At 62.1% G+C, this 20,817-nt stretch overlaps 1 protein-coding gene across 3 annotated transcripts in view; it reads left to right on the top strand.

Moving 5' to 3' along the window:
- The first annotated feature begins 12,088 nt into the window (after positions 1–12,088).
- LOC102445048 (LIM homeobox transcription factor 1-alpha-like) overlaps positions 12,089–20,817 on the top strand; it is a 62,784-nt gene continuing 54,055 nt past the window's right edge. Inside the window, exons 1-2 of one of the 3 annotated variants that reach the window (XM_075902482.2) lie at positions 12,089–12,443; positions 15,192–15,271. In XM_075902482.2, the coding sequence (XP_075758597.1) occupies positions 15,214–15,271 (58 nt within the window). In that variant the 5' untranslated portion in view covers positions 12,089–12,443; positions 15,192–15,213. Of the gene's footprint in view, positions 12,444–13,789; positions 13,902–14,896; positions 15,272–20,817 lie in introns of those variants that run through there. The other 2 variants (XM_075902483.2, XM_089774673.1) reach the window with 2 other exon arrangements.

The raw sequence follows: 20,817 nt of genomic DNA, 5'->3' as shown, positions 1-20,817 counted from the left end.
TCTGCCGCCCAAACGTCCACACCATCGAGTTAAATCAAACTTGCCTTTCGATGGAAGGAAAAAGGGAGCACGTGTTGCAGGAGGGCAGCCAGCGCCAGCCTCGGCTGAGTACGGGGACATGGCCTTGGGCCCAGGGGGGCCAATCTGGGAGGGCCCCAGGGGCTGACCAGAGGACTGGAGGGTGGGGAGCTCCAGAGTGACACAACTGAAGCACTTGGCCAGCTTCAGGCAGGCTAGACCCAGCTCCCTCTGTAGGGGAGATCAGGGTCCCCTCCTAGCCCTGCTTGGGCAGCAGGCTGGGGCAGAGAGCCAGGGCTGCCAAGTTAATTTTTTACCACAAATGTGGGCCCCAGTAAGGGGACATAGTGCACTCCCCTGAGAGCGTCCTGCCGGGGCCTCTGACTGCATCCCCCTAAAGCCCTAATCCATGAAACAGCGAGAAGGGCTCTGGGGAGTGTGGACAGGGAGCGGGGAAAATGGGGGGGCACAACGGGGCAAGACCCAGGGGGCATAAGTTCACCCAAGGGGCAGTGTGGGGCCTGGTTTCTTGGTCTGGAGCCTTTTCTTCAGGTCTTTTGGGTGTGAATATTATTAGCAAGAAAGTTGCCTCCTAGAACACTGCAGGAGCCGGCTCCCCCGTCCGGTTGTTGCACGGCTTTGAGGGGGCCCGGCATGGGTCCATTCTCTGTGGCCGTACACACCCCTCCCTACCTTCCATCCCTGTACCCCCTAACACCAGCCCCATGCCCCTTCATCCCCTGTACTGCCTATGCCCAGCCCCGCACTCCCGGGGAAGAGCCTTGTTATCTGGTCAGGCTGGGCCTAGGTGTCTGGGCTAATCCACATGTGGGTGAGTCAGTAAGAATCTCACCTCACAGCTCAGGGGACACCGGGTTACAGAGCAGACAGCTCCCCCCCCCACTACATCACCTCTCTCCCCCCTCCGAGAGCGAACTGAGCAGGGTCCCCCCGCTTGTGACCTGGGGAAGTTTGGGCCCCTGCCCGGTGTGATGGCACGTTGGGGTTTTCCCGTCTCCTGCACCCCCGTAATGGCACGGACAGACTCCCCCAGCCAGTAGAATAGAGGGAGTTTATTGCACAGCACGGATGTCATCTGGTTACAAAGCAGGCCTGGGATGCCTCAGCCCCCCTTGAGATGGGGGAGCCTGGGCCCCTAAATCTCAGTCCGTTGCCTAGGCTGCTTCCTCCATGATTCCAGTCAGAAACCAAACTCCCTCACTTCCAGCCCTGCCCCCAGCCAGGGCTCCCCTCCCCTTCTTCCCATTGTTCCGTTCCCTGGGAGATAACTCGTCAGACAGGTTCGAAGCCCCCTTGCATAATGACTCATCCCCTGCCCTGCTGGGCCGTGCTGTAGCCAGCAACCAGTGGAGGTCACTCACAACCCACTGCCCAGCATAGCAACCAGCAAGGTACCCCCCACTGCGTCTGTGACGTAGTGGGGGTACTTGCTGGGCTGTGGTGACCCCTGCTGTCTGGAGCAAGACCCAGCAGGGAAAACCTCGCTAGGCAGAGGTAAGGCCCAACTGGTTGAACCAGTGGCCAGACACCCCCCATGGAGAGGAACAAAGGAAGGGGGATGCTGCCCTGACTGCGGGGGCAGGGCTGCAAGGGTTTTTAGTTAGTTACTGTGGGAGAGCATGGAGGAGAGCCTAGGAGAAGGGGCTGGAGTTTAGGGGCCCAGTCTCCCCCATCTCAAGGGGGCCTGAGGCATCCTAGCCCAGCTCTGGGACCAGACTACATCTGTGCTGTGCTGTATCCTGGAGAGGCAATAAACTTCCTCTATTCCACCGGCTGGTGAAGTCTGTTTGTGCCATTTCGGGGTGCAGGAGACGGGGAACCCCCAACGCGCCGTCACAGCGTCACACCCGGTAAAGCCGCAGCGGTGACATTGGCGCTCCCCGTGGTTTGGGCCGGCCACGGTGCTGCCCTGCAGGAGCCGGCTCCCCCGTCCGGTTGTTGCACGGCTTTGAGGGGGCCCAGCATGGGTCCATTCTCGGTGGCCGTACCAGCCCTTCCCCTGCCCTTGAGCTCTGGCCAGGGTCTCTCTGGTCGGGCCCATGAGCCCAGCGAGCCTTCCCCGGAAAGCCAGGACGTCCTCCATCCCATAACTCTCTCAGCAAGCCCAGGGGTCCTTCCCCCTTTTGCACGCTGGCTCTGTCGGGGGGACCTGGCAGACCCTCGGGGGGCCTCCCTGTGCAGACAGCAGGGGGGCAGGTACTCGCCCCAGTCCTGTGGGTGCCTGTCCATGAAGGCCTCCAGCATCTGCTTCAGGATCCCCTGGAACCTCCTCACCAGCCTGCTGGACCAGGAGCCATATGCTGGGGCCCAGGTGAGCCGGGCCCCGTGCTTTTACCACAAGCACCGGAGCGGGGCCAACATGAAGTTGGATCCCTGGTCCGTGAGGTCTCCTGAGGGAGCCCACCCTACTGAACAGGGCCAGCAGCGCGTCTGCCACCGTGTCTGCCTCGCTAGAGGGCAGAGCCACGGCCTCAGGGCAGTGGGTGTCCGTATCCACGGCTACCAGGATGTATTTGTTCCCCATCCAGGTTGCCTGGCCCATTGTCCCCACTACATTTATTGCTGCCTTCCGGAACTGCTCCTCTATACGGGGTAGGGGCCTCAGAGCAGTTTTCCTCCCATCTCGGGCCTTCCTCACCCTCTGGCAGGAGTCGCAGGACCGGCAGAACCGCTGCACGACTGCAAATATCCCCGGCCAGTAGAAGTTTTGCTACCACGGTGTGATGGGCTGGGCCAGGTCTGGGCACAGCTGAGGGCGTCCGCTCAGGGCAAATTGCTCAAATTCAGGGCTCCTTGCAGCCCCTGACCGGAGACCTTTCCAAACAGGCCACAAACCAGTCCCACCGAGCGCTTCAGCAGCCTGCCTGAAGCCTCACGAGCCAAACCCCTCCGACACCCCAGCAATATCCGTGCCCCAGATGGCCCCAGACCTCATACACAGGTGAGGGGTCCTAGAACCCAATCCCACCTACCCCGAACAAGTTCTGTCCGGTTCCAAGAAACCAGCCACAGATCCCTGGTCAATTTACCCCCTGGACCTTGCCCACAAATCACGCTGAGCCAATCTGTTAGCATCTAACATCTAAAGGTTTATTACTACAAGAAAGAAAAGCATGAGAGTGAGGTTGCTAAAGTATCATATGTTACGTGCATCAAATCTCCCAGTCCTCGATGCAGGCTCTAGCAGAGATGTTACAGCTGCTGGTTTAAAAGTCCTTGTTGCGCATCCTAGGTCAGGATGCGTCCACAGTTCTTTCCGGCTCTTCGATCCCTGCACTGCTGCCTCTGGGATGAAGTGCTGAGCTGAGTATCAAGGTGGAGTCTGCCACATGGCCTCTTTATCCCTCCTTCCTGGTCTCTTCTTGGCTGCAGCAGGTCACCTGGCCAGCGGCCTATCCCTGTGTTCCCTGCTGGCAGCCCTCAGGTGTCAGCCCTCGTTCTTTAGGTGTGTCCTTGGCCCATTGAGAGCCATTGTCCCACAGGGCCTCGCTGATTAGCATGTCCATAGGCCGGGCTCTGCCCAATGCTCAACCACATGCAGAGAAATATTCAGTCTCCACTCAGATTACAGATCCCTAACTCCACACACAGACATTATACAACCACACGACTAGCGTACGGAGGATTAGCCGACAGTGAGCTTCTATTCCACACCCCACATGGCCCCTTTTATACCATTTCTGGGGCCAACACCCCCACCTATGGGTGCAGCAGTGATCTGGCTGCTCCCCTCCAATTCAGTAACGTGACACCCAGTGCCCCGCAAACGGGACGTCATGGGCCAAATACACAGGGCCAGCTCTAGGCACCAGCAAATCAGGCAGGTGTTCGGTGCGGCACTTTGCCAGGGGCGGCATTTCAGTTAAGCAGCTGGCGCCACCCCCGGCAACGCGTAGCCCCGCCCCGTGGATTTTAAAGGGCCGCGGCCCAGGAAATGCCGTAGCTGTGCAGCCACCTGGCACCAATGCGCACCCGGAGCTGCTGGCCGCCCGTCTCCTCCCCGGCGGTCGCTAAGCAGCCAGCGCTGGCCACGGTTATGCCCAGCCCCGCCCCACTGATTTTAAAGGGCCGCAGGAGACGCCGCGGCTGTGCAGCTAAGGTTACCAGGTAAACCCCCCCCAAAATACCAGACACACTTGGTCATGGGCGGCGGGGGAGGGACCGACCAGGAGGAAGGGGGGCGGGACTGGCGGGGGCTGCAGAGCTGGGCAGGAGGAAGGGGGGGCGGGAAGCAGAGCTGGGGGGGATCAGAAGCCATGGGGGGGGCTGGCTGGGAGGAGGGGGGGAAACAGAGCTGGCGGGGGGCGGGTGCAGCCACTGGCTGCGCCCCCAGCAGGCGCTCCCTCTAGTTGCTAGTAGATGCCGGGTGGGGGCGGGAGGAGTGGCTCGGAGCCTCTCCCCCCACCCGGCTTCTGCACACAACCAGAGGCTCCCAGCTGGGAGGCGGGGCCGTGATTGGCGCTGGGAGCCTCTGGTTGTGTGCAGAAGCCGGGCGGGGGAGTGGCTGGGAGTCCTGGCCCCCGCCCCGCTTTTGCACGTGACCACAGGGCTCCCAGCGCCAATCGTGGCCCCGCCCCCCAGTTGCTCCCCTGCCCCCACCAGGCTTCTGTCTGGCGCCCAGCGGGAATTCAGAAAATACCGGACATTGCACAGTGCACCTGTCTGGCATTTTCTGAATTTTTCTACCGGACAGACGGTGCAAATACCGGACACCTGGCAACCCTGTGCGCAGCCAGCACTGGCACCAAGTGCGCCCAGCCCTGGAGCCTGCTGGCCGGCCCTGTCTCCAGAGTCCTGCTCCTCCCCGGCGGCCGCTACCGCCTCCAAGAGCCTCTCCAAGCGGAGGCTCCACTCCGCCAGCCCCGCAGCCTGGACCTGGCCATCAGCCACCCCTCGCCTACACCGTGTGGTGCTCCCAGGTGGGACGCCCCCTTCCTGCCTAGGGTGGCCAGGTGTCTGGTATCCACCCGGACAGTCTGGTATCCACCCAGACAGTCCAGTATTTTCGCCTCCTGGCTGGTAAAAAACTTCAGGGAATACCGGACACCCGACATGTCGGGTATTTTCGGATTTTTTTTTCCCCAGCCAGGAAGCAAAAATGCCGGGCACCCTCTGCCTAGCCATGCACTCATTCTTAAAGGGGCTACGCTGTTTTAATGCTGATTTATTTTTTATTTTAATTTCTTTTTTTTGGCTTAAGTCTTGGAGTCCTTTTTTTCCCCTCAACACCTTTGGTCCCCCTCCCCCCCCCCCCCCCCACACACACACTTCTTTTTCCTGTTTTTTTTGGGGGGTGGGGTGGGGGCGTGGCCAAATTTTTTTTTGCTTGGGGCAGCAAAAAACCTCTTTTGGGGCACTGCCAGCTGCCACTGGAGCCTCCACCCCCCCCACCTTCCCGGGGGAAGTCATTCCCGGCACAGGAATCTCTCCTGGCCTGGTCCCTCAGCATCTGCAAGGAGGGGTCTGCCTGCACCTCCACCTGGAATTCAGCAGCTGGGGCAGGGATCAGGACCCATTCTCCCCCCCGCCCACCCCCCACTAGGTACCGAGTCCCAGCCTGGCCGGGCTCCATGTCTGCTGGGATGGGGCCCTGAGTCCCCTGCAGGGGGCCCTCCCCAGGTCAGGGTCACTAGCCCCTCACTGGCTCTGGCTATGGGTGGTGACCAGGGTCCTGTGGGGTCCGTCTGGCCGGTCCTCTAGGTCTCTCCCCATCAGCACCTCCGTGGGCAAGCGCTGGTGCCATGTGGTCTGGGGCTACGACCTTCGGCCGGGCCAACATCACCTCCGCCCCGTGTCCCAGTCGCCCGTCACCTCCCTGCCATCCACCTGCCGGGGCACGAGGCTCTCGCTCCGCCCTGCCCCCACCCGGTGCACAGAGAAATCCGCCTCCCGAGGGTCGGACCTCCCAGGGGAGGTGCACTGAGCATCCTTCCCCCCACTCTGAGCTGAGGTTTGCCGGCCAGCCCCTCCTCTGGGCAGCCTGCCCTTTCCCCAGCCCCAGCCAGTTAACCCTGGAAAGTCCCCGGTCCTGGGACCTGTTCTTGTGCCTGGTGCACTGAGCCCTCTTGTGGCCTCTTTGTCCGCAGCGATGGCAGGTTAGGACCTCTGGGCCTTTTTGGGTCGGCTCTGCCCGGGCCCTGGCTGTTTCTCTGGGGCACAGATGGCTGGTCCTTGTCTCTGGGGCTCGCCTCGTGGGTGACTCTCTCCATCGCTCAGCCAAGAACCGGTCTCTGCGCGATTCCCTTTCTCTCTGGGACTCCCGTTCTCACCTGGACCGGCTCTCTGTGAACTCGTCCGCCAGCCTCCCGGCCTCCTGGGGGTCCTCCAGCTTCCGGTCCTTGAGCCACAGCCTCAGGCTGGGTGTGCACGCTTCATAGAACTGCTCCAGCATCAGCAGCTTAAGCAGGTCCTGTGCGGTCTGCGCCCCGCCCCCGAACACCCACTTGCGCCAGGCGGGAGGCCTCCCATGGCCCCTTCTATATCCCCGGAACTTCTTCCTGTACATTTCCGGGGTCAGCCCGAACTTGTGCAGCAGGGCCTCTTTGACCCATTTGTAATCACCTGGCTACAGATCCTCCAGCTGGTTGAGCCCCCCTGCGGCCCCCTGATCCTGCAAGGGGGTGAGCTGTTGCAGCTGCTGCTGGGGGGATCCGGTGCAGTTCACAGGCCCGCTCAAAGGAGCAGAGGAACCCGTCCATGTCCCCCACGTTTTTACATTGGGCCAACACAAGCTTCTCCAAGCGTCTGGCTGCCCCAGGCCTCCTGGGGTCCTCCCCACTCAGCACAGCCAGGGCCCCTTGGCTCCTCTGCTCCATCATGGCCAGCTCACGCTGCCGCTGCCTCTCTCAGTCCTGGCGCTCCTCTCTACAGTCCTCTAATTCCTTTAGCCGCAGCTCGATCTCCAGCCACCATCGCTATGCCAGGCTGGACCCCGCCCTGGACGAACTGCTGCTGGTAGAGCGTGGCCTGGGGGGCACCGCGTCTCTCTGGCGGGCTCCAGCCCTCCGTCCGGTCTGAGAGCCTGAGATGCTCCCAGAGGGTGTCTGGCTGCTTCCTGCTGAGACAGAATCCAGGTGCCTGGACGGGTCATTCTCTTCCAGCTGGGCAATCAACTGGGCCTTGGTTGTTTTCCTTACAGGCAGGCCCCTCCCTCTGCACAGCCCCAGCAGGTCTGCCTTCAGGAGTCGGGCGTAGGCCAGCTCCCCGCCGATCCCTGGGGTATAGACTCACTGACCAAGTGCTGCAGCGCCCCACGACTCCCTGGTATTGCTTTGCTCTCTTTCCAGCACGCCTGGCTCTGGCAAGCCCCTTCCTCTACTGCTCCTGGTCACTTGCTGCTGGAAGCTCCATCCACGGGGTGCAGGGCATCCCACTCCTGACACCAGTGTGACGGCGAGTTGTGGTTCCCCTGGTCCTGCACCCCCGTAGCAGTAAGAACAGACTCCGCCAGCCAGTAGAACAGGAGGGTTTATTGCTGCTCCAGGACACAGCCCAGCACAGACGTACTGCCTACACACAGCCCTGCACCTCTTAATCCCCTGTACTGCCTACACACAGCCCTGCACCTCTTAATCCCCTGTACCGCCTACACACAGCCCTACACCTCTTCATCCCCTGTTCCGCCTACACCCAGCCCTACACCTCTTCATCCCCTGTACCGCCTACACACAGCCCTGCACCTCTTAATCCCCTGTACCGCCTACACACAGCCCTGCACATCTTCATCCCCTGTACCGCCTACACCCAGCCCTGCACCCCTTCATCCCCTGTACCGCCTACACCCAGCCCTGCACCCCTTCATCCCCTGCACTGCCTACACACAGCCCTGCACACCTTCATCCCCTGTACCGCCTACACCCAGCCCTGCACCTCTTCATCCCCTGTACCGCCTACACACAGCCCTACACCCCTTCATCCCCTGCACTGCCTACACACAGCCCTGCACATCTTCATCCCCTGTACCACCTACACACAGCCCTGCACCCCTTCATCCCCTGCACTGCCTACACACAGCCCTGCACATCTTCATCCCCTGCACTGCCTACACACAGCCCTGCACATCTTCATCCCCTGTACCGCCTACACCCACCCCTGCACCCCTTCATCCCCTGCACTGCCTACACACAGCCCTGCACATCTTCATCCCCTGTACCGCCTACACCCCTTCATCCTCTGTACCGCCTACACACAGCCCTGCACCTCTTCATCCCCTGTACCGCCTACACACAGCCCTACACCCCTTCATCCCCTGCACTGCCTACACACAGCCCTGCACATCTTCATCCCCTGTACCACCTACACACAGCCCTGCACCCCTTCATCCCCTGTACCGCCTACACACAGCCCTGCACCCCTTCATCCCCTGCACTGCCTACACACAGCCCTGCACATCTTCATCCCCTGTACCGCCTACACCCCTTCATCCTCTGTACCGCCTACACACAGCCCTGCACATCTTCATCCCCTGTACCGCCTACACCCAGCCCTACACCTCTTCATCCCCTGTACCGCCTACACACAGCCCTACACCCCTTCATCCCCTGTACCGCCTACACCCCTTCATCCCCTGTACTGCCTACACCCAGCCCCGCACCTCTTCATCCCCTGTACTGCCTACACACAGCCCTGCACCCCTTCATCCCCTGTACCGCCTACACCCCTTCATCCCCTGTACCGCCTACACACAGCCCTGCACCCCTTCATCCCCTGTACCACCTACACCCAGCCCTGCACCCCTTCATCCCCTGTACCGCCTACACCCACCCCTGCACATCTTCATCCCCTGTTCTGCCTACACCCAGCCCTACACCTCTTCATCCCCTGTACCGCCTACACACAGCCCTGCACATCTTCATCCCCTGTACCACCTACACACCCCCTCATCCCCTGTACTGCCTACACCCAGCCCTGCACATCTCCATCCCCTGTACCACCTACACACAGCCTCACACCCCCTCATCCCCTGTACCACCTACACCCCTTCATCCCTTGCACCCCAGTGTCCCCAGTTCAGGCCCTGGGGGGCACCACCCTGACCCCAAAGCTCTGCAGCCACCTGCCAGCCCCTCGTTTGGGTCTGAGCCGAGTGGGTCCTGTGGCTGCTCATTGCGATGAACAGGCCATAGGGGATTAATGTTCTGGCGCCTTGTGCACCCCAGAACTGCAACAGATGAAGGTTCTGGGGTGCCTCTGAGGCAGTTAATGCAGCAGAGGAGGGGCGAGTGTAGAGCCGGTTTGGGGGGGTAATGCGGGGCAAGCGTAGAGCCGGTCTGGGGCGGGTAATGCGGGGCGAGCGTAGAGCCGGTTTGGGGGGGTAATGCGGGGCGAGCGGAGAGCCGGTCTGGGGCGGGTAATGCGGGGTGAGCGTTGAGCCAGTCTGGGGCGGGTTATGCGGGGTGAGCGTAGAGCCGGTCTGGGGCGGGTTATGCGGGGTGAGCGTAGAGCCGGTCTGGGGCGGGTTATGCGGGGCGAGCGTAGAGCCGATCTGGTGCAGGTAATGCGGGGCGAGCGTTGAGCCGGTCTGGGGCGGGTAATGCGGGGTGAGCGTAGAGCCGGTTTGGGGCGGGTTATGCGGGGCGAGCGTAGAGCCGATCTGGTGCAGGTAATGCGGGGCGAGGATAGAGCCGGTTTGGTGCACCCTGACACTTTCTTCCTGTGCTGTGTGACCCAACGTCGGTGTGTTACCCGAATGGGTATGTCTACTCTACAGCACTAATTCGAACTAATTTAATTCGAATTAGTTAATTCGAACTAAGCTAATTTGAACTAGCGCATCTAGACCTAAAAACTAATTCGAATTAGAGTTTTGCTAATTCGAACTAGCATGTCCACATTGAGTGGACCCTGAACCAAGGTTAAGGATGGCCGGAAGCAGTGCCGGCAGGGTATCAGGTTAGGACTTAGAGCATGGAGCTCCTGTCTCAGGCTAGCCGAGGGCTGTGCTTAAAGGGTCCCGACCCCCACTCCGGACAGACAGTTCTCAGGGGTTCCCCGCTCGCTTGTCTAACTCGATGAGGGACAGCAAAGCAGTCCTGGCTTGGAGTGCCCTGAGTGCCCACACTTGGCACATCACAGCACTCGGCCATCAGCCCAGCTGCACTTGCCGCAGGCTGCCATCCGGGGGGGTCAATTGGGGGGCTGCAGGAGAGCTTCCACCTCGAGGAGCCCGCAGAGCCACCCCAGTCCTCCCCATCGGGGGCTCGTACCCCATTCCTCCCTCACCTCCTTCCACTTACCCCTCCCTAGCCCCCCTTCCTGATGTACAAAATAAAGGACACGTGTGTTCAAACATAGAAACTCCCTTTATTGAACAAAACTCGGGGAGACTGGGAAAAGGAGGTGGGAGAGGGGAAAAGAGAGGGTGGGAGAGGGGAGGGCAACTAAAATGATCAGAGGTTTGGAACAGGTCCCATATGAAGAGAGGCTAAAGAGACAGGGACTTCTCAGCTTAGAAAAGAGGAGACTGAGGGGGGATATGATAGAGGTCTATAAAAGCACGAGTGGTGTGGAGAGGGTGCATACAGAAAAGTTCTTCATTAGTTCCCATAATAGAAGGACTAGAGGACACCAAATGAAATGAATGGGTAGCAGGCTTCAAACTAATAACAGAAAGTTCTTCTTCACAAAGCAAATAGTCAACCTGTGGAACTCCTTGCTGCAGGAGGCTGTGCAGGCTAGAACTAGAACAGAGTTTAAAGAGAAGTTAGATAAATTCATGGAGGCTGGGTCCATGGAGTGGTATTAGCCAGGGGATAGAAATGGTGTCCCTGGCCTCTGTTTTGGAAGGCTGGAGATGGATGGCATGAGACAAATGGCTTGGTCATTGTCTTTGGTCCATCCCCTCTGGGGTAGCTGGTGTTGGCCGCTGTCGGCAGACAGGCTACTGGGCTAGATGGACTTTTGGTCTGACCCAGTACGGCCGTTCTAAGCTCAGGGCTCAGGGTCGGGGGTCTCACTGGACCACCTTGATTTTCATGCAAACCTGCTCCTGGGTGGCCAGGCTGGCAGCTACTCTGCCCTAGACGGCCACTTTCCTGTGCCTAGTGCGGAGGTCATGGATGAGGTCCACGATGTCCGCACTAGACCAGGCGGGTGCCCGCCTCTTGTGGCCCCGGGCAGGCTCCTGGGAGCCGCCAGCCTGGTCCCGGGAAGAGGCGGAGGGCTGGGTGGCAGTGGGTGGCTGGCTCATGCCGTGCCAGGTGCAGGGTCTGCTGGCTGGGTGCTGGCAGGCTTGCACCTGGCACAGGCACCGTAGCCAGCCCGTGCCCCTTTAAGGGCTCCGGGGCCGGGACGGGGGCAGAAGAGTTTCCCTGGTGGTGCCCAGAGTGGCCACCAGGGCAAGCTGGGGAGGGCTAGCCTCCAACTAGTTTGAATTAAGGGGCTACACAGCCCTTAATTCGAACTGCTTAATTCGAACTAGGCATTAGTCCTCCTAGAATGAGGTTTACCTAGTTGGAATTAAGTGCTCCGCTAGTTTGAATTAAGTTCGAACTAGCGGTTTGTATGTGTAGCACCTATCAAAGTTAATTCGAACTAAGGGCTGTTAGTTCGAATTAACTTTGTAATGTAGACATACCCAATGGGATAAACCCGAGCCCAGCGGACGCAGCCTGTAACGACCGATGCAAACCCTGCGACTGCTGCGCTCGCTCCTCGTCCCGTGGTAGGATCCTGCCCCTGCCCCGCTCCGAGCAGCCCTGCGGTCACACGTGGGGCCCGCCACAGACACTCAGTCCCACCCCCCGCGGGCTTTTAGCCCCTGGCTCCGGCCCTCCCTCTCCGCTGGCTGCTGGCCCGGCTCTCCCTCCGGGCGCGTCCCCGGAGCCGGGATACGGCCCTGCCGCACTATAGCGCCTGGCAGGAGCAGCCTGGGTCCCCGGCCCCCTTTGGCCCCTCAGTTCGACGGGCCCTTGTCCGGAACTCGCTGCACCGCCCCACGCCCGAGCTGGCCTGCCCCGGTCTCTATGGATTGCCGGTCCGTATAACCCGACTGCTGGCCAGAGCCGCTTGCCCCGCGGACCCTCCACCTTCCGGCCCGCCCCGGCGCGCCTTGCCCTCGGGTCCCCGCTATTCCCCCCGCTCCAGGGCTCCGGCACCGGATCTGGCTTGAGACTGGCTTCACTTCGAATTAGTGCGTCTGATCGGCCCGATAGGAGACGCCCCGCCCCGGAACAGCCCCGTTAAAAACGCCCCGGATTCGGGTCTCCCTGTTGCCCCCTGCGGAGCCGGGGCCCGGGGGCTGCAGAGGGTCGGGCGCGGCCAGGGCAGCCGGGCGCGGGGCATGGACTTGCTGCGCCCGGGAGCGACTCCCTGTGCCCGGCCCCTGGGCTCGGATAATAGCCCCGCTCCCCGGGTTGGCCGCGCGGCGGCGGGGGGCGGCTCCGTCTCCGCAGCTCCCGCGCCGGGTAAGTGTCGGGATTTGTGTCTGTTCTCTGCGGCCGGGCGGGGGCGGGGGCGGGGGCACCCGGGGTGCCAACTTGTCCGGGGCTAGTTCCTCCCTCCCCCGCCCCCAACTTCCCTGTCGCGCCGTGCGCTCCCGCCCCAGCGCAGCGGTGAGGGGCGCTGGCCGGCTCCCTGCCCGCCCGTTCGCCCCACACGCGGCGGAGCAGCCCCCACCGCCCGCTCCTCGTAGCCCCGGGCAGAAACTCGCCTGGACGGCGAGGCAGCCCGGCTCCCCGCCCCCGGCATTCAGGCTCCGGGCTCCCACCTGCGCCCGGGGATCCCCGGCCCCTCCGCGCCGCCAGAGCCCCAGCCTCGGCTCCGAGCAGCGGAACCGCCTCCAAGACACGAATGAGGCGGAACCAGGGGGCCCGGCCGCTGAACCCCGGCAGGCTCGTTAGCGCGGGGAGCCCGGGGCTCGCCCCCGAATCTCTGCGGCGGCAGGCGAGCCCCGCGAGCCCGCGAAAGCGCCGCCCGAAGGGTCCCGACGCGCCGGGCTCGGGGCGACACAGCCCGAGCCTCTGAGGACATTTCGTTGGCTCCGGTTCGCGGCCCCGTTGTCCGGCGAGCGGCGGCTGCGGGACCCGCGGGACGGAGGCTCCGGCAGGTGAACGCGGCTCGCTGGAGCGGGGCTGCGGCCCCGGGGGCGGCCCGGAGCTTGGGGGGAATTTACGGGGCCGGGGCCGGCCGGGCTCCGCGAGCTCCGGGGCGCCGGGGCGGAGAATTCGTTGAGGTTCCCTCCAAGTGGCTCCGCGGGGCTCGCCTGGCGGGGACCGAACCGGAGCTGCGGGGCAGGCGAAGACAGCGGGACGCGGGGCGGGGGACGGAGCCGCTCGCCGGGCGCTGCTCGCCTGGTCTCGGGTAGCGGGTAAAACCCACCGCGGCCCTGGGATTAAAGCAACAGGCAGCAAAATTCTCCTCGCCCCGGCGCGCGGGGCAGAGACCTCCATATCCTGCCCCACATCCCCCGTTATCCGCCCCATAGGTCACCCGCATCCTGCTCCATTATCCGCCCCATAACCCGCCTCCACATCCCCCGTTATCCGCCCCATAGGTCACCCGCATCCTGCTCCATTATCCGCCCCATAATCCGCCCCACATCCCCCCGTTATCCGCCCCATAGATCATCCGCATCCTACCCCATAACCCGCCCCACATACCCCCGTTATCCGCCCCATAGATCATCCGCATCCTACCCCATAACCCGCCCCACATTCCCCCGTTATTCTATCCCACCAGACACCCCCTCTTCCCCCGCCCCCACACTACACCTCATCGCAGCCCCACCCCATTACTCCTCTGTCTCCGAGGACGATCCAGAGCTCCCGGGAGGGGGCTGGCCCGGGGTAACCTCTGAGGTCCCCGCTTGGTTCGGGGTCCTGGAGCCCGACAATCGGCGGGGAAGTTCAGCGTTGCCGGGCAGTGTAAGGAGATTGGGGCTAATTTGTGCGTTGGGAGAAGGATGAGAGGGGGAGAGACCGGGGGGCACGGGGGCGGACAGACCGGGGGACACGGGGGCGGACAGACCGGGGGACACGGGGGCGGACAGACCGGGGGGCACGGGGGCGGACAGACCGGGGGCACGGGGGCGGACAGGCCGGGGGACACGGGCGCTGCTGGGACAGACCGGGGGGCACGGGGGCGGACAGACCGGGGGACACGGGGGCGGACAGACCGGGGGACACGGGCGCTGCTGGGACAGACCGGGGGGCACGGGGGCGGACAGACCGGGGGACACGGGGGCGGACAGACCGAGGGGGACACGGGCGCTGCTGGGACAGACCGGGGGACACGGGGGCGGACAGACCGGGGGACACGGGCGCTGCTGGGACAGACCGGGGGGCACGGGGGCGGACAGACCGGGGGCACGGGGGCGGACAGACCGGGGGACACGGGCGCTGCTGGGACAGACCGGGGGACACGGGGGCGGACAGACCGGGGGACACGGGCGCTGCTGGGACAGGCCGGGGGAGACACGGGGGCGGACAGACCGAGGGGGACACGGGCGCTGCTGGGACAGGCCGGGGGACACGGGGGCGGACAGACCGAGGGGGACACGGGGACGGACAGACAGCGGGACACGGGGACGGACAGGCCGGGGGACACGGGGGCGGACAGACCGGGGGACACGGGCGCTGCGGGGACAGACCGGGGGACACGGGGGCGGACAGACCGGGGGACACGGGGGCGGACAGACAGCGGGACACGGGGGCGGACAGACCGGGGGGCACGGGCGCTGCTGGGACAGACCGGGGGACACGGGGGCGGACAGACCGGGGGACACGGGGGCGGACAGACAGCGGGACACGGGGGCGGACAGACCGGGGGGCACGGGCGCTGCTGGGACAGACCGGGGGACACGGGCGCTGCGGGGACAGACCGGGGGCACGGGGGCGGACAGACCGGGGGACACGGGGGCGGACAGACACTAATCGGGGGGACCGGGAGGTTAGTGGCCGGAGGACAAGGGGCGGGGGGGGGGGTGCGGGAGCGGGCAGGTGGCGGGGACCCGGGCCAGCGTTGCTGTGTCGCAAGGGCCGGCGGGGGTCGGGTGGACCCAGGAGTCCGGGGCTCGGGTCTGCAGCAGGGCGGGCTCGGCCGCTTCCTTTCCCGGGAGTGCCCCCTCCCAGCTGAGAAACTCCCCCCTTCCCGGCCGGGGGACGCTCCTTCCCTGCCCCCTCCCCCTCCGGTGCTAACCCGGCGTCTCCCCGCAGGGCCCCCCAGCCCGGCTGGAGCATGAAGACCGAAGAGGCCCCGTCCTGCTTGCAGCAGGCCACGCCGCTGCCCGGCTTCGGTGAGTGTCCGCGGCCCGGGGCAGCCGAGCTACAGAGCCCCCCGCCCCCCGCGCTCCCGGGCACCCCGGGCCGGAGGGACCCGCCTCCCCGCCCAGGGCTCACACCGGGACGGGCACCCTGGCTCGGGCGCCGGGTTCAGGCTCCGCCCCGGGCGATCCCCCCGTCCGGGCCAGGGTGGTGCGGAGCCGGAGTGTTTACACGGGAATCCAGGGCGCCGAGACACGGGAGCGGGCTCCGACTCCGGGCCGATGTCTCCAACTAGTCACCGCGGGCTCTGCCGGTGGGACTCGTGCACGCGCCGGGGGGGGGGGGGCGCCCCCACGTTCTGTCCGGGCCGCAGCGCCGGGTTGCCTCGGTCTGTGTCGGTGCCAGGGCTGGGGAGATGGGGGGGGGGGCAGAGACGGCCGAGGGGTGACAGTCCCAGCGCCCACCTCTCTGCTTTCAGAGCAGCCTGTGGGAGCCGGGGCTCTGGGGGAGGAGGCCCCCGGCTGGCAGGGGAGGGTGGGAGGTCAAGGGCCCCTTTCACGGGACTCACTGCTGGAGCAACGTGCCCAGGGGCTGGGGCTTGTGGGCTCCCGCCCTTCTCAGATCCGTGGGATGGTTCTAAAGTGCCGCCTGGGGCAGGAATCCCTCTCCCGGCCCGTGTGGCAGAGGAGGGGCCCCAGGTTAGCTGGGCAAGGAAGCGACGCGTCCATGGCCACTGGCCGTAGGGGAGCAGGCTGCCTTTAAATTAGCTGCCCCTTGGGCCGACTGAGGCTCGTTAGCCATTTCGTAACCCCCCCGCCCCTGCTTTTCGAAGGCAGGCGGCTGCCTCCTCTCCCCTGGCACCGCAAGGCCTTGCCGCCGAAGGGCGGAGGCTTGTTCACTGCCGGCTGCCAGGCCAGGCTCCCAGGGACTCGCTCCGACACAGGCAAGCAGGGTCCCACTCGGCAGGGACTGTGCCCCACCCTGCGCCTGGACCCTTCTTGTTACGTTGTACCAAGTGGCTGCTGGGCTCTTGGCTTTGGGCCTAACACGGCTGCCTCCAGGTGGGAATCCCCGAGGCCGCCCTCGGCTTTCGCCCTGCCCACCCGGCCAGGTCCCTGGACCACTAGGCAAGCTGGCCGAGCCCCTGCGTCAGTTAGACAATAGACCCCCTGCGTGGGGGAGGGGGGTTGTTCATCTCCCCAGCTCACCTCATCCACCTTTACCCTCCGTCTAGGTCTCGGTCTCCCCCCAAAGCTAGCGACGGGTTAACGAACCCCCCAGATCCGTAACGGGGAAGCTTGTGCCCACCACAGAATGCAACGGGGCTGAAAGCAGGGCTGGCTGGAATCGCCTATTGAGCCTGTTAGTGGACAGAGGAAGGGGGAGGGGGTGATTAAATGAGAACCTCTGGGGACAGCGTCTCCTTTCCACAGAGAAGTTTTGCTTTTTGTTAAAAATAAACCAAAACCCACCAACGCTTTGGGAGTTTTGATGAAAAGTCAAATATTTCCACAGGAGCAAAACTCTCCATTTTTTCTGCCGATTCCAGACAAAGAGCACAGGCCACGCTCCCAAGCCACCCCGCCTGGGCCCTGCTGGGGCTGAGCCCTGGGGAAATCTCACCTTTGCAGCTATTCTCTCACAATAACGTTTCTTTCCCCCCGTAAGTAGGACAGGAGCCCTCAGGTCTGTGTCCACTTCCAGCATGTTACCCGAGCCCCAGCCAGCAGGGTGACCCTGGCACGGCAGGCTTGTGGTCAGCCACCTTGGGCTACAAAGCCTGCACACTTGAGGGAAGGGGGGTGTGGACAGGGCTCTGGCTCAGGGCGGCTGGCACTTAAACTCCTGCAGTGACGCCAAGCCCTGCTGTTCTCCAGCTCTGAGACAAAGCTTTCAAATCTACTGTCAGGGAGCTGCAAATCACGCCCCCAGCCCTAGGGGCAGGTGCGTTTCTCTACAGGGACTCTCCTTGAAATGGGCCCTTTCTGGTTCGTGGGGGGTTAGAATGGAGCCTGGCCCAGCTCCTGCAGAGTGTGGGGCACAGACTCCAACCCCTAGGTGCCTGTGAATGTTTAGGGGTGAGCAGCATGGCCTCTGAGTCAGTAACGTGGGTGCTTAGTGTTAGCACCTGCTTCCACGCAGCCCTGTTCTGCACGGGACCTAGGCCTGCTCAGGTCTCCCAGAAGGCAGAGGGAACTAGAGCACATCCCGGATGGCGCAGGTGCTTGGAGCCCTGCTGAATCGAGGCCTCAGTGCTCCTCGGTGGTGCACATGGTACTGCAGTGTCTCAGCACTCGTGAGAGATGCAGCAGCTCCAGCCGGCCAGCCTGGCCAGGCAGCTCGGAGGGAAGGGGAGCTGGGCAGAGCTCTGCGGCTGAACGGCACGTGTCTCTTCCAAGGTGCACCAGGGCTTCTGGCAGGCTCGTGGCTTCAGTAGGGAAAAGGGCCTTTGCTTAGCTGTGTACATGGGGCAACGGTTTGTCAGCACATTTGATCTGTCAGGAAGAGAACTTTTCTCCCCACCCCCGAAACACCCTTCCAGTGGCTTGGCTGAGCCAGTGCAACCTGGAGGGAATCTGTCCAGACTGATGCCAGAACTGGCAGGCCAGTGCAGCTGCGTGGGGTGCTGGCAATACTGAGGTGGAGGGACCATCCCTAATGACTTGGATTACAGCAGCAACCCCCACTGTGTTCCAGACACATTCCGCACGTCCCTTCATCCTTGGCTCCAAGGGCGCACCCCCCAGGTCCCAGTCATGCAAGGCCAGGGGGCAGGGCTTGTCCGGGCTGAGCCCTGGCACTGCTAGCTTGGCAGTCCATAGCCCCGCACCGCTGTGCTTGCTGCGTCCCGACCCCTGGCGCAGCCCTGCAGGGGGCTGCTCTGGTGCAGCGACGGGACAGTGAGCTCAGGCAACAGAGGAAGGTCGTCGGACAAGCCCTGTGATCATACTTCCCCTGGCAGCAAACCCAGGTCTCCCACTGCCAGGCTGTGGGACCATTCCGAAGTGGCTGAGTTTTACAGGCTTTACGGTAGAACTGGACGACCTTTATAGAGAACGTTCTCACAATGGCAGCACCGAAAGGTCCCAGCTCAGACCGAGACTCCATGGGCCGGGGCTGCAACAGCCACAGCAGCCCCATCTCTGCACAGACGCTAGTTGAAGCAGCACAGTGGCTGCTGGCACAAGGATGTCAGTGTGCACTCCTGGCTGGAGCCAGTTTGATTTGCTATAGGCAGAGCCCAGGAAATCCGTGGGCATCGGCTTTCTAGCCGCGGGTAGGATATCCACCCCCGTCTTGTGGATATGGATGCCGGTGCAGCTCAGATGCAAATGTATCCAGACCCCTCTGCTTTCTATCCGCGAGTTCCGCACCCCTGGATGTGGCTATCTGCAGATCGATTTTGCAGATGTGGCTGCAGATACCAATTGTATTTCTGCGCTGGGCTCTGTGTCCAGGTTCTTACACCTCTCTCATCGCCCCAGTGTCCGTTGCCTTCCCACAGCACGGAAAGCGATTGCGCCGAACATCTGTCACGTCTTTGGTCTCTTGTCCTCTTCCTGGGCACAACGTGCAGAGCGGAGTGATTTGTTTTGCTCGGGTGTGTGTGACCCGTCGCGCTGTGTGTCCGTTAGCCCTGGTCTACACTGGGGAGCTATTTCGAAATGACAAGTGGAGCGTCTACACTACCAAGCCTGTTATTTCCAAATAGCAGGCTGGTTATTTCGAAATAATAACTCCTGCTCTCCATGAGGAATAACACTTACTTTGAAAAAATAATGATGCCTCAGAGTCATTCAGAGTAATGGCTCCCTGTGCTTTCTGGGGACGTCTACCCTGCGCGGCTATTTCAGGATATCACAAGCCGCCCGTTATTTCAAAATACTTTTCGAAATAACAGTCGTGCTATTTCAGCATGCCAGTAATCCCACGAAGGTCAAGGGATGTCTCAAAATAGCGTGTTACTTCTAAATTTCGTGCTGTGTAGACACGCCAAATTTTGAAATAGCCTATTTCTAAATTCAATTGAAATAAGATATGCAATTTGTGTAGTGCAAATTTTGAAGCTTCCCTTTAGTGTAGACACTCTATTTCGAAATAGTTATTTCAGGAGTTATTATTTTGAAATAAGTTATTTCCTAGTGTAGACAGGCTGAGACAATACAACTTACCCTACTCCCCGAAGGGACGGGATGTGTGGCTATCCTGGTGTAACTGTGTCCAGGCGAGGAGTTACTTGGTATTAGAAATCACACTGCTAACTGGTAGAAATAGCATGTGTGGTGCAGACCTTGGCCATGTGTCTACGCAGAGTTTTTCTGAAAAACTTCACTTCCGTCCACACTGCAGTCGCGTTCTTTCAAAAGAACACAGGGGTTTTCCCAACACTGGTAAACCTCTTTCTACGAGGAAGAACCCTTCTTCCAAAAGAGCTCTTTCGGAAAAAGGCGTGTGTGGGTGGGGAAGAGGCAGTTCTCTCATAAGAAGAGGAAAGAGGAAAAAGCACAGGTGCCCTGGTGGCCGCTCTGTCCATAGTAATCACAGCTGACGTGAGATAGTGTCCATTGAGTGTGGACACTCTCTTTTGAAAAAGCAGATCCATTTTCGATGCGCTTTTGCTGTGTGGACGCTCTCTTTTGGAAGAAGTTTTTTCAGACGATCTCTTCCGGAAAAGCTTCTTCGGAAAGAAGCCTGCTGTCTAGACATAGCCAGAGAGTCCCTGTCCCCAAAGAGCCACTGGGCAAAATAGACGAGGCCAACACAGGGGCGGAAGGAACAGACTCACCATCATTCACAACAGGGAATAGAAGCTAATGCTCCTGAGTCCCTGGCCACGCCTCACCCACAGGCTCATGCTGGCTCAGTGACTCCATGGCCAGATGTTTTCCTCTGGATGCAGAGGGGATGGGTCAAATGGCTGCGGGGTGGGGGAGGGCCCATAGGTTTTGTTCCTTCCGCAGGCTCTGCCCTCTGACTTGCCCTGGGTTTGGTTCAGAATGGGGGTCGAACCTGAAAGCTGGCCAGGGCTGCTGTAGTTCGGAAGTCAGTGCTTGCAGGAATGGACCCCCAGACAGCTTGTGTGCAGGAGCAGGGGCAGCTGCTGAGCGGCGTGGGGAGCTGGCTCAGGTCTGCCGAGTGTGGACGCAAAATGCACTGAGGGCCGGAAGGTGGGTGGAGCAGGCACCTTCGCTCCCACTGCTCAGGGTCCCATGGTGGCAAGTGGCCCGCATGAGCCAAATGAATGTTACTTCCTGCGAGGATGCTCCAGAGCAGTGCATGGGAGCCTCCCAGCACCTGGCTCAGGCAGGTGGGTCATCGCCCCGTTTGCTGTCGTAAGTGGCTTTGTCACTCGGGAAGGACGCCAGCTCTTGCTCCAGCTAGACATAAGAACCAGGCACTTTGCAAACTTCCCCTAGTGCAGATGGCCGAGAAATCTCACAGGCCCCTTCCCCCAGGGCTGCATGCACAGAGCCCCTTTCCAAAGCTGGGCTGCTCTCTCTGCTCCCAGGCCAGCGTCTCCGAGAAGGGAATTGTGGGCCCCTGGACACGCCAGTTCTCTCATGCCTGACACATCTCC

This window comes from Pelodiscus sinensis, chromosome 31, assembly GCF_052426305.1.
Source record: "Pelodiscus sinensis isolate ZL-2025 chromosome 31, ASM5242630v1, whole genome shotgun sequence".
Taxonomy (NCBI): domain Eukaryota; kingdom Metazoa; phylum Chordata; order Testudines; family Trionychidae; genus Pelodiscus; species Pelodiscus sinensis.
Note: the sequence above shows the minus strand (reverse complement) of the source record. Positions and strands in the feature narration are given on the sequence as shown.